Below are 11817 nucleotides of genomic sequence, written 5' to 3' on the forward strand. Positions count from 1 at the left end.
CGCCGGTATATCCATATAATGTGAGTGACGGGGCACCGAAGCGCAGCCTCTATGAGCATTATCTGCCACGAAACTAGTTCATTTCACCAATATTTTGTTACGATATGCTAGTGCTATTCCCCTCTGAGTCCAGGCTAGTCTGTTGTCAACATCCGGGGTCTGTAGGTTGACCTACTACCTCTGACCTGGAAGATGTCATCTCTGAGCTGCGTGCACACCCGCGACAGCCGGCTTGTTTACCTGTAGCTGCTACTGCTAGTTTGACCCCGGATGTTGATAACAGCCAACCCCGGACTCAGAGGGGAATAGCGCTAGCGTATCATGACAAAATATTAGTGAAATGAACTGGTTTCGTGGCAGATAATGCGTTATATAGAGGCTGTGTGTCGGTGCCCCGTCACTCGCATTATATGGATATATCGGCGCTACACTGGATCTAATTTCGTCCGAACAACTTCAAATGACACCAAAGTTATCTGGGTGAGTAAATGATCATATATTTTGCTAGAAATAAGGTCCAGGTTGTAAAAAACGGTAGTTATCCTTTAATGACTTATGTCTGGGTATACAAGACTAAGGCTGACATAAAAACGTACTGATGGGCCTACTTCCAGTCAAAAATTGAATGTTTAATTAATATTAGAAATGATGTGGTAATTGAGTGCATAATGTTACATTACTGACACTGTCCTTTCTAACCTAATAACAAAAAATCCCTTGCATTTGCATAAATCATTAGGCTTTTATTCTGAAGGATTACAGCGGAAGTCGTGCTCTGTGTTGTCCATGTATTGCTGCGGGTCAGATTCCTGAACAAGTAACGGAACCGGGGCAGTGGCTGCCGGTGCCAGAAAGTTGTTTTGTAGAAACTCAAGATATCCCGAAAGTTTTTGACTGTAAACATTATGATTGTGAGGGTGTAGTGTTTGAAAAGAACAAGAGTAGGTCTTAATTTGGAGATTTGACTTCATTTTACTGTGCGTCATGAATTCCAAACACAGGCCGCCGCCAACTGACAGAGGAAAAGTTGCCCGTTATCGTCGTTGAAGCTCAGTGGAGTTGAATGGAGACGGACTAAGTCAACACTTCAGATGAGGAGATGAATTTCGGTGTCCCCGCTAATTCGCTGCTGCTTTTCCGGGCCTGCGACGAAGGGGACTATGAAACCGCCCGGGGCATCCTGGAGCCCGGAGCCCCGAAAGAGTCCGGGCGGCAGAGCAGGCTGCGGTCAGAGGCTGGGTCGGAGTGCAACATCGCGGACATGTTGTCTCTGGTACCGGTGGACTGTACGGACGAGGAGGGGAACACCGCCCTGCAGTTCGCGTCGGCCAGCGGTCATGAGAACCTGGTCCGGTTCTTGCTGCGAAAGGGAGCCTCGGTGGACAGCCGCAACAACTACGGCTGGACCCCGCTGATGCAGGCTGCTAGGTGGGGCTGCTTGCTGGAGCTCGTTGCACTATGTTCAGGGGAGCACACACCAAACTTCATTCAAAAATCTGTCTATTTTACCCATCCTGACTGTCTTATCCTGGCAGTGGGCACTGTGAAACCATAATAAAAGGGTTTATTTAATGTTATATTTTTAAGGGATGTGTGTGTAAAACTTTTGCCTGTTACATGAACATTTGTTAAGCAATTGGCAGATTCTTTCATGGAGTTTGATGTTGCAGCATGTTCTGTAGTCACTTCCTGATCATTTTTGATGAAATCATATTTCTTTGCTTCATGGTTTCTACAAAGGGTGTATTAATGTTAACTGTCAGTGTCATGACCCTTGCGAAATCATTACTCTGTTCAATTTGAATGTTTTTATGCCTTTGTTGTTTTGGTGTCATGGAGTTTTGATGGATTTGTCCTAAACCTGAGCATAATTATTTTTTTTCCAATAGTCCACAAATAAGAGTACAAGTCATTACAATTGATTATTGATTGGCCAGGAAAATAAAATAACACCTCAGGGGCAAGGGTCTGCATTTCAACACCTGCCTAGGGCCTTTCTATAAAGTGTATAAATATTTGTGCCAGATGCACAGGACATGAACTTCTGGATGAATTTCCCTCAGGTTTTTGATGAAGTGTGACCTAACTTAATTGGGTGGTGTGAGGTATTAGACAGAACCATGTCTTCTCAACCCTCTGAGTTGATTCAGTTTAGAGAAGAGCACTGTAATGCATTTGCAAAATGTGTAATGAACTGTCATAAAGTGGGTAAAAATAGATAATTTCACTCTCTGTGTCTCTACTCCTCCAACCAGGTTTGGTCATCTGACTGTTGCCCACATCCTGCTGGAGAACGGGGCGGAAATTAATGGACGGAACAGGCTGGGTGCGAGTGTACTGACCATGGCAGCCCGTGGAGGACACACTCACGTGGTCAAGCTACTCCTTGAGAGCGGTGCTTATGCTGATGATTATGATCATCTGGCTGTTGCTGCAGAGGCAGTGTCAAATGGCAACAACAACAACAGCTGCAGGTGTGGGTTGTTTTCAGACAGGCATTATACCTACTCCTAGACTAAAACAAAATGGACTTTTATATATTCTCTATCATCTTTGTTAATCCTTGTGTGGAAAACCGGTTGTTGCTCTGTCCCTCTTTCTCCACAGTGCAGCGGGTTTCGGTGGAGGTGAAGGCTGTCCAGGAGGAGGTGGCAGAGAATTCATGGACATCACTGCCCTGATTGTGGCATCTCAGCATGGCCATGAGGCTGTGGTGCGCCTGCTGCTAGAGTGGGGCTCCGATGTCAACTTTTGCCAGAAGACCACCGGCTGGGGACCACTGATGGTGGCCACCCTAAGTGGGAAGGTGGGGTCAATGGATGGACAAGATTGATGGATAATACATTTTGGGTATTGTAAGTGTGATTTGAGATACTGGAGCAGCTGGCAAATAAAGTTATGTGTGTCTTGAAGGTGGCTGTGGCTCAGCAGCTGGTGGAGCGTGGAGCTGACCCAGACCGAGTCAATGTTCTGTCCAAGACAGCCTTTGAATTAGCCATGCAGCTGAAACAGAGAGATATCAAGGCTTACCTGGACTCCATCACCACAGTCAGACCACAGACAGGTAAGACGTTCTTCTACAAAGCTTGTTGTACAATGTTTACAATGTAATTGTAATGATTCAGAATCTAAGTGTGTGGGAAAAAGGACGTGTTTGCACATTATTATTCTGTAAACATCATAAACCTGAATTGTAATACTGCATACATAGTATAATGCTACATAATGCATAAATCAGAAGAGATACAAAGTGTTACAAAATCAAAGCGTAAAATATGATATTAAGGATAAGATGGTGAGAACGGTAGCCGTAAGAGAACTAGAATTTTTTATGAGACTTCGAAGGAGTTCAGTACAGTTTCATGTGCTGTTCTTGTTGTTGTCTCTTGGGCTCTGTCGTGTTTTGCTTCTTCCTTGGTAATACCAGTTTTCCCGCTTTTAAATATTTAATTTTGTTTTGGTCTGAGAGCGTGTTGAATTTTTGGTATTTGATTTTTATTTTGGTGAAGCACTTTTTTAATGTCGATCTGCAGTTTAACAGGATGTGCTGACCTGTCTCTTTCTTGTTGGCAAAAATAACAACCTATCCCTGTCTGTGTGTGTGTTGCCGCAACTAGAATGCAGCTGTCTTGCACTGCAATTAGCACTGATGTGAGAGTGAAACCAACAGTGGTAGCTCTTTGATGTTTAATAGCTCTTCTCACCAGTAGTTCAAGTTTTCCTGCATGGTCTTTAAAGCTCTGACTGGGGCATTAATACCAAGTAAAAGAGCCAAGGGCTTAATTTCCAATTTCAAAATCCTATTGTTGTCCCCCCCATTGTTACACTTTCATGTTGTTTTTCTTACTTTAGTCCCTGAATATTGTTCAGCCCAGCCACCACAGTCCAAATGCAAGAACATCTTAATTGATAAAGATGTTGATGCACTTATGTGCTCAAAGCCATGAGCTTAGGGGGCAGCAGGGGGTGCTTCACGCTGTTTGTTGCCCTGAGTTTCACCTCTCAGACACGTATAGGCTGCCCTACCCACCGACTGCATACAAACATGGATGATGTGTCTCTACTTCCTCCCACTGGTGATGTCATTTTGAGTCTGAGTCTGTACAGTAGTGATCATGGGTTGGAGCATGGAGGCCCACCCCCTTTTTATATCATCAAATTACTAATTAAAACACAACTTATCAGAAATGTTTGGGCTTTTTTGGTGAGCTGTCATTTTGTCTGTCATTATGTACAGTCAATGGCCCTACCTTATGGGTGAAGGGCGTTAGGGCTGTAAGCAACCTCAGAGGAGTACCTGTAGACACTACTCAGGGTAGTATTCAGTTTTCCAGTTACAGCAGAATGTTTTTAATGTATCTTACAGATCTCTACTTTGACCTGTTTCTTATTTCTTTTCTCTGTGTTCAAGTTTGATTTGTGTGAGCGGTGAACTCTGCAATGATTTTGTTTCTGTTTATTTATCTAACCCCACCACACTGACAGTTGACTCTGAGCTATGTGGAGTTTTGCCAAGTAGGAATGTTGTTTCAAAGTAAATCAGAACTCTTCTGTTCTCGGTCCTCCTCTTTTCTTCACAGACGATGAGAGAAGAAGACCAGATGTGTTCAGTGCCCTCAAGTTAGGTGAGTTAAATTGAATAATTCATAATAAAAGATACGTTAGAACTCCAAATAAGTCATGTTTTGTTTGTAAGATAAACTGGTGATTTTGTTGAAAAGAAAAACACAAAAAAGTCCAAATTAATCTGCATATTTTTGTATCCACATATGTGTGTGTATGTTTCCCCAGGGAATTCCCAGCTAGTAAAAGAAATCTTGGAGGAGGATCCGACTCAGGTGAATTCATCCAATCAGGAGGGAGCGTCACCTCTCATGATGGCAGCAGTCAGCGGTCAGTTAGAAGTGGTGCAGCTGATGGTCGAGAAGAACGCAGACATAGACAAACAAGATGGCGTCCACGGGTGGACCGCTTTAATGCAGGCCACATATCACGGGTAAGACGGAGCTGCAGGTTTATTATGATACAATTGTTGATGTAGTGGCCCATTAAATCAAGTCTACAAAATCAGAAAATGTGAGGGGTTATGAAGTCATGTGATAATGTAATGTTGTACATACACTGTGTGTGCTGGCATTATCATCAGTCCTTTCCCACTCTTTCTTTTGCTTTCTCTCTTACACTTCTCCTTCCAGTAATAAAGACATTGTGAAGTACCTGTTAAGTCAAGGAGCTGATGTCAACCTTCGAGCGAAGAATGGCTACACAGCCTTTGATTTGGTTATGCTGCTGAATGATCCAGGTACTCCCATCACATCAAATGTGCTCAGACTGAACAAACAATCCCTTCCTAAAATACTGCCACGAATAGCAGGATTATTAAATCAGGTGTCTATAATTTGTCAAAATAGCAGTACCTTCCTGAAAGAATGATAGCAGATATTTGTCTTTTTGGAGTCATCTTAAGACTTTGATCAAGGAAAAAGAGTAGAAGTACTCGTGATTTTGTAGTATTAACTATTCTGGAATTAATTCCTTTATTTATGACATTGACTGTAAATTGTAAAGATTAAATGATTAGTTGATAAATAGAGAAATAATAAGAACAAAACTGTTAATATATAAATAACAAAAATAATAATTATAATATTTATAATAATTGATAAAGAAAGTAATCAATCTAGAAAGCTAAAATCGTTTTCTAATAAGGTTCAAACTAATAAGCATTGTATGTCTTCCCAGCAAAAGGACAGCAGCACCTGACTCAGTCCATGCTTGGAGAACCCAGCGAATCCTTAACTGATTTTCTCTGTCTACTTTGGATTTTCTCAGACACTGAGTTGGTGCGTCTCTTAGCATCAGTTTGTATGCAAGTAGACAAGGACAAGTCGAAACACCGCGGCAAAGCCCTAATGAATCGCTCCAAAAGCCGACAGTCCCTCAACAACGTCCCTGTGCCACCTGACGACAAGGGAGGCCTTAAGGTAAAGAAAAAAACATCATGCTGTAGGTTTGAATAATCCATACCATGTAGTAGTTCTTTGTATATTATTTAACTAAACTGAAATTTAGTTCAGTTCAGCAGTTCAACTTTATTTATATCCCGAGGGAAATTGAATTTGTGGCCTAACCCTAACCCCTAACCCACAAGTCACATTTCATCTATGGTGTAATAATTATGATGATTCTGATGAAATGTTAAGGTAAAGAAAGTCACCTAGTTTTATAACACTACTCTGTGACACTAACATGTTGGACTTCTCTCCCCTTCCAGTCCTGGTGGAGTCGGATGTCAAATCGGTTCCGACGCCTCAAGTTGACTCACACCCTGAGGCACGGCCTTTCATCCAACCGCTTGGCTCCATTTCCAGACGATACTGAAACTTCACTGGACGCCACGATGAAGGCGAATAGGAAGCCTGCTGCCGTGTCTAATGGGACGCTAGCACAAACCCCTGCCCTGGGAGGAAATGACATGAGCACTGCCTGGGCAGTCAAGAGCAAAGATGCTGGTAAGACACAGTGATAAAATTAATTGTCATTTTTAGAGCATAATTACTGGAGACTCTAATACATCAGATGATTACCTTAAAGGGAGAGAGCCCAAATATTTTACACATCAAAGTCTGTTGAAAGGTTTTAGGGAGTACTTTAGTTTTAGGGAGTACTACTTCAGATGTGAAACAAAGCAAAGCCTCTTGTGGCTCCAGAAGAAGTTGCTGCTTTTCATCGTCGGCTGTATTGTCCAGACACTGGCCCACTGAGAGTAACTGGCTTTGGATGTGTACATGCGTGAATTTAAAAAAATGTCACACAGAAGTTGTATGTTATAAGATGTAGTAAATGTGACTTGTTTTCCTTTTTTCAGGTCTTTGCAGGGCATCATCAGAAAAGGAGGACTTTCTTATAACTACTATGGTAGGGGTGATGGATTGGCTATAAATGATGTTTCAGTGCATTTCTTCAAGCTTTGACAGTGATTATGATAAATTACATTGTAGGATGTCAGAAAAATAGCATGCTTGACTGTAACAGCCTGGTGCAAAGTGATTGTTCTTTTGCCCTGGTTTTTATGTTAGTGTAGTTATCTTTTATATTTGATTTATGCTGTATTAAAGGTTTAGGGTTTTCACTTTGTAACTGTTTGAAAAAGTGCTGTATAAATAAAGCTTATGATTATTATTTGCAGCGGTGTTGTAATCATACCATGTGTTCCATCTCATCTAGCTCAGAAGTGATGCTCCCTTGACCCGGCTGCCCAATGACAAGCTAAAAGCAGTGATCCCTCCCTTCCTGCCTCCGTCCAACTTTGAACCGTGGAACTCGGATCGTTCGCGCCTACTCAGGGACGGAAAAAGTGAGGCGCCCCGTCTGCCCATGCCACCCCAGAGGAAGCTGAACAGCAGTGGAAACTCGGATATTGTGAGTGTTTGTTTAGGGATGTTTTGTTCTGAAAAGCCGTCTATGTGTTTGTCATCATCTCTCCTCCTTCTCTCTCCTTTTTATGTTAGACATCTATCAGTCGTGTGGTTAGCAGATCCATTAAGTTTCCCAGCATCCCAAAAGGGCCCTCCTCCTCCTCGCCTTCAAACTCTGGCCACTACCACTCCCCACACTCCTCAGGAGGCTCAAATGGAGTGGCAGGGATCAACAGGGACTCTCACAACCGTTCAGGTTCATACAAACACAGACAAATACAAACATAGTCAGACACAATGGGAACCAGATTATATTCTCAAACCCCTTTTTCCACCAGGGGGCAGTGCAGACAGTGTTCTCTCCCAGATAGCAGCCCAAAGGAAGCGAGCAGCAGGTCTGATTGATGTGAAGGCGCAAGCTCCAGAGAAACAGCACAGCCAGACACAGAGCCAACCCTCACTGCCGCCCTCAGGACCTGGCCTACCACTGCCTGATATTAACCTTCCTGACATCCACTCCCACCCCAGCCTGGTTGCTTCTGACATCCACTCGCGGAGGGTCTGTGTTTTTGTTTCTTTTCTGTCGTTGCTTTTAGTTTGTGAAAACAGCCCACGTTAAGAAAGTACCTCCTATCATGTCAGTGAAGTGGTGCTACTGCTCACCTTTATTCCTCTGTAGAAAATGGAGCTGAAGAAGAGACCTCAGTCAGGGAATTCCTCCACCTCCAAGAGTACGTCACCCACTCTGACTCCGTCTCCTTCCCCAACGCCTAAGCCTCCTACTGGGCCGGGAGACTCCCTGTCCTCAGCCTCTTCACATCCTCGCTCCAAGAGCAGTGGTGGCTCCAGCAGTGGAACCATAACTGATGAAGGTGATGACATGTTGAATTCAGACCTGAACTGAAAGCATGGTTCCGCTGCCAGTTTTGCTGCCAAGTCTTGGACCAGTTAGACCAGTTCTGTAAATGTTTGAGAGAAGGCAGGAAAACAATATATTTATAGATATGCTCAACTATTAATAGTAATACAATTAGCTGTGGTGGAAGCTGAATCCTGATAACTTGCTTTGAGGATTTCAATTGCTGTTCATTTATAATTTACAGTAACTTAACCTCACTTGTTATGACTGACATTTTTGACTTTGTGTTAATTAGATTTCTGATATTAAAATCCCATTGAAAAGTCATTAAAATCATGCATATCCATTCAGATCTAAATCTGTAACCGTTGCCAAAGGAAAACATTGAGATGCAGATATTTTAATAATATAGCCCAGCTCTACTATACACAAAGCCTGAAATGAACAATGATCTTATAGTATGTGAACCATGGGCCATGACATAAAGTAACCAACGCACATGAAAGCACACAACCTAAATCTGTGTATAACAATGAGTGCCAAGGTTTATCTCTATTCGTAAGATCCTACTTTATGTTGTTTTTGTCTTTTTCAGATGAGCTGTCTAGTATATTGAAGAAACTGTCCCTGGAGAAATACCAGCCTATATTTGAGGAGCAGGAGGTATTCTATCTTTTCTGTCAAAGGGGAATTCAAAAACATTTTCCTGTCTGTTTTTCCTTTGTTTCATTACGTTTTGATACACGACTTCTCGACATGAAAGAAACTGCCCTGCCATAACTGTACAGTACGTTCTGTACTCATATTAAACCTAGAAAATGATGTCTGTGATTTGTTACACGTTTCATAAATTTTTTCCATCAATGTTTGTGTTTTCTTTTAGGTGGACATGGAGGCGTTCCTGACTCTAACAGATGGAGACCTGAAAGAGCTGGGCATTAAAACAGACGGACCCAGACAACAGATCTTGGCTGCCATATCAGAGCTCAATGCTGGAAAGGTGCATTTGGTTAAACATATATTATGCTTCCAGTGGTGTTTCCAGGAATCTCTGTGCTTATAGTTCTACTTTTTCCCCTTCCATTTTTCCACATTATAACTCAACAATAATGTCACGATAAACTGTTAACAATGTGGGCCAGCAGAGATAAGTAGAGTTAATTTGAACAAGGATGGAAATTTGCTAAAAGAAGCAATTTATGGTGGATACAGGAGACACACGATATGTGAAAGTATAGTATCATCTTTGTCGAAAAATTATAACTGGTTTATAATGACTGTTGTTGGCTGTCATCAGGGCCGAGAACGGCAGATCCTTCAAGAGACCATCCATAACTTCCAGTCTTCCTTTGGCAGTAGTGCCAGCAACCCAAGACAGCCAGGTGAACCACGCTGTGAGTGTCAAAGGTTTAAAGTAAACTATGAACTCTGGTGGAGAATTTGGAGCACCAGCACTTGCAAAGACAGCATCATAATCTGTCTTCCTCTATGTCTGATTTTCTCTCTCTACACCTTTCTTGATCAGCACCGACAGGTTGGATGAGACACCAGGTACGCTCCTCCAACAAAAGGTAACCCAGCAGCCCTGATGCCACCAGGAAGTACACCAAAGGTACCTGATTTAAGAGTAAACTGCTGGTGACCTCTAGCCAAGGCACTAATAATATGGAGTCTCCTGAACGCCAGTGTCCCAGACCACTAGTGGTGTTACTGCGAGAGGACGCTGCAGCAAAACGACCAACCAGGCCCTGATAAACTGCCTTTACAGGACCAAACTGCCTTAAAGAATTCTTCTTATGGATCCTAAAGCAGGGGAGGCGTGACAGGGCTGGCTGAGTCCAGTGCCCTGCTGCTTTTTGACAAAGCGTGTAATGTGTGGCAAATGTGATGTTTTGCCAAAGTGATACGGTTGCCACACTACTGCTAATGTAGCACATGGGTTACACAGAGAGGGTTATGAGCGGGGAGTTGTGAAAGACAAGACGATCAAATCGACAGCAGAGGAAGTGTATGGAAGCAGAGAATGGCCGTGCTTGCAATTGTGTTTTTTTAATGCACTTAGCTCAATGTAATGAGTTAATAATCTTCGTTGCATCGAAATAACAAGACAATCAACCTGTTATCACAGTAAAATATCCTCTTATTAATTACAATGTCAGAAATCAAGAGTGCCATGTCAGTATGCATAGATGGTGTCCATGCCCATTATTGATCAACGCATCAGACTGTCTTTCAGTCTTACTTGCATTCTTACACCATTTAATTACTGACCTATATTTTCGTGTGACAAATTATCTTGTTATCTCCAGAAAACGTTATTTTCTTTTCTTGAGATGACGCAAAAAATCTTATCTCAAAATAAAAAAGCTTGAAGAGCATTTGAGAAATAATTGCAAACACAGCCCTTCTCGGCCTCTACAGGAAAGTGAATTTGAGCTGACAGAGATTTTTATTTTATCTGAATAATGTGAGAAAGAAAATGCATATCTCTTGTAAAAATGGTACGTTTTCCATGGAGAAAAGATAAGAGAGAGTATGAGTACAGTAATAAAATGACATGAAACAGGTACTAGCCAGTGAAACTGTGATCGAGACTTAAAAAGGTGCACTGATGAGAAAAGCAAATGGAGAGGGAAAGGAACATTAGCCAAGCTGTTTTTTAGTCATCCAGTCTCTTGGACTGCTTTTACTAGTGTGTTTATATCTTTGGTTTATGGGCCACTATGTGAAGTAAATTCTTAGTCAAGACTGTGCTGTCATGAATAAATAAACATTATGATGATGATGTAATAACTATGTTTTTTTTCTTTTTTCTTTACGTTTAACATCTTATTGGACTTGAGATGAGAGGACATTGGCAAAAACATTTTGGAAGCATTTTATGAGCAGTATAAATTTTCTTTGAAAGAGGTACATTGAGCAATAGTTTCCACGGAGCCTCCTCTGTTTTTGCATCTGGCTCCACCATTAAATAGTTTGTCCCAATGCAGACAGATGGGGCGCTATATCATCCCTGAATATCAGGGACTTATAATCCATGGCTTAAATCCAAAGGATGGGCTGTGGCAGACTTCAGTGGGACAGTTAGATATGAGATAACGCTGTTTATTCATGCAATGTGCTGGGAAAATATGAATAAGTTGACTGTATGCTAGGGCCGCACAGTTAATTGAAATGTATTTGAAATTGCAATATGGTCAAGTGTAATATCCAAAATACAAGAAGCTGCAATTTTTTGATAAATGTAAAATGTGACAAAACAGCATTACAATGAAGTACTGTAGTGTTGCAGAGATGTCCCAGCCTATAAACCTTGTTCTCCAGATGTGAGAAAACATGTTTGTTTGGGTCATTTTCTCATGATTTTAATAGTACAGAAAATAAAATCACAATATCTGTAAAAATAATTGCAATATGTTGTTTTTAACCATAACATGCAGCCCTCCTGTATGCTTTCAAAAAGGAACTTTTAAAAATTGAATTGAATCATAACTCCTAGAAATAAAGTCTGTGTCCAAAATTAAATGCTATATTGCTATA

General features: G+C 41.7%; 1 protein-coding gene across 2 annotated transcripts; it reads left to right on the forward strand.

Moving 5' to 3' along the window:
• The first annotated feature begins 799 nt into the window (after window positions 1–799).
• On the forward strand, window positions 800–11600 carry anks6 (ankyrin repeat and sterile alpha motif domain containing 6). Of its 2 annotated transcripts, none has more exons than XM_084340510.1 (18): window positions 800–1428; window positions 2256–2474; window positions 2608–2806; window positions 2914–3064; window positions 4581–4625; window positions 4792–4996; window positions 5196–5302; window positions 5833–5984; window positions 6275–6512; window positions 6869–6918; window positions 7228–7422; window positions 7512–7674; window positions 7757–7977; window positions 8098–8290; window positions 8873–8940; window positions 9161–9277; window positions 9575–9671; window positions 9803–11600. In XM_084340510.1, the coding sequence occupies exons 1-18, from the start codon at window positions 1100–1102 to the stop codon at window positions 9850–9852; spliced, it is 2799 nt and encodes a 932-aa protein (XP_084196636.1). In that variant the 5' UTR covers window positions 800–1099; the 3' UTR covers window positions 9853–11600. The 2 variants fall into 2 exon arrangements, with proteins under 2 accessions (XP_084196636.1, XP_084196637.1); XM_084340511.1 differs by having other exon boundaries at window positions 9575–9659.
• The last annotated feature ends 217 nt before the right edge of the window (window positions 11601–11817 follow it).

Source organism: Pagrus pagrus (genome assembly GCF_965226575.1).
Source record: "Pagrus pagrus genome assembly, chromosome: 20".
Classification (NCBI taxonomy): domain Eukaryota; kingdom Metazoa; phylum Chordata; class Actinopteri; order Spariformes; family Sparidae; genus Pagrus; species Pagrus pagrus.

What these genes read in the sequence shown, in the direction of transcription:
- anks6 (XM_084340510.1), top strand. Translation starts at nt 1,100, where the DNA reads ATGAATTTCGGTGTCCCCGCTAATTCGCTGCTGCTTTTCCGGGCCTGC. An exon ending in ATGCAGGCCACATATCACGG is followed by an intron (nt 4,997 to 5,195) that starts GTAAGACGGAGC and finishes TTCTCCTTCCAG; the next exon opens with TAATAAAGACATTGTGAAGT. An exon ending in GCAGTGGAAACTCGGATATT is followed by an intron (nt 7,423 to 7,511) that starts GTGAGTGTTTGT and finishes TTTTTATGTTAG; the next exon opens with ACATCTATCAGTCGTGTGGT.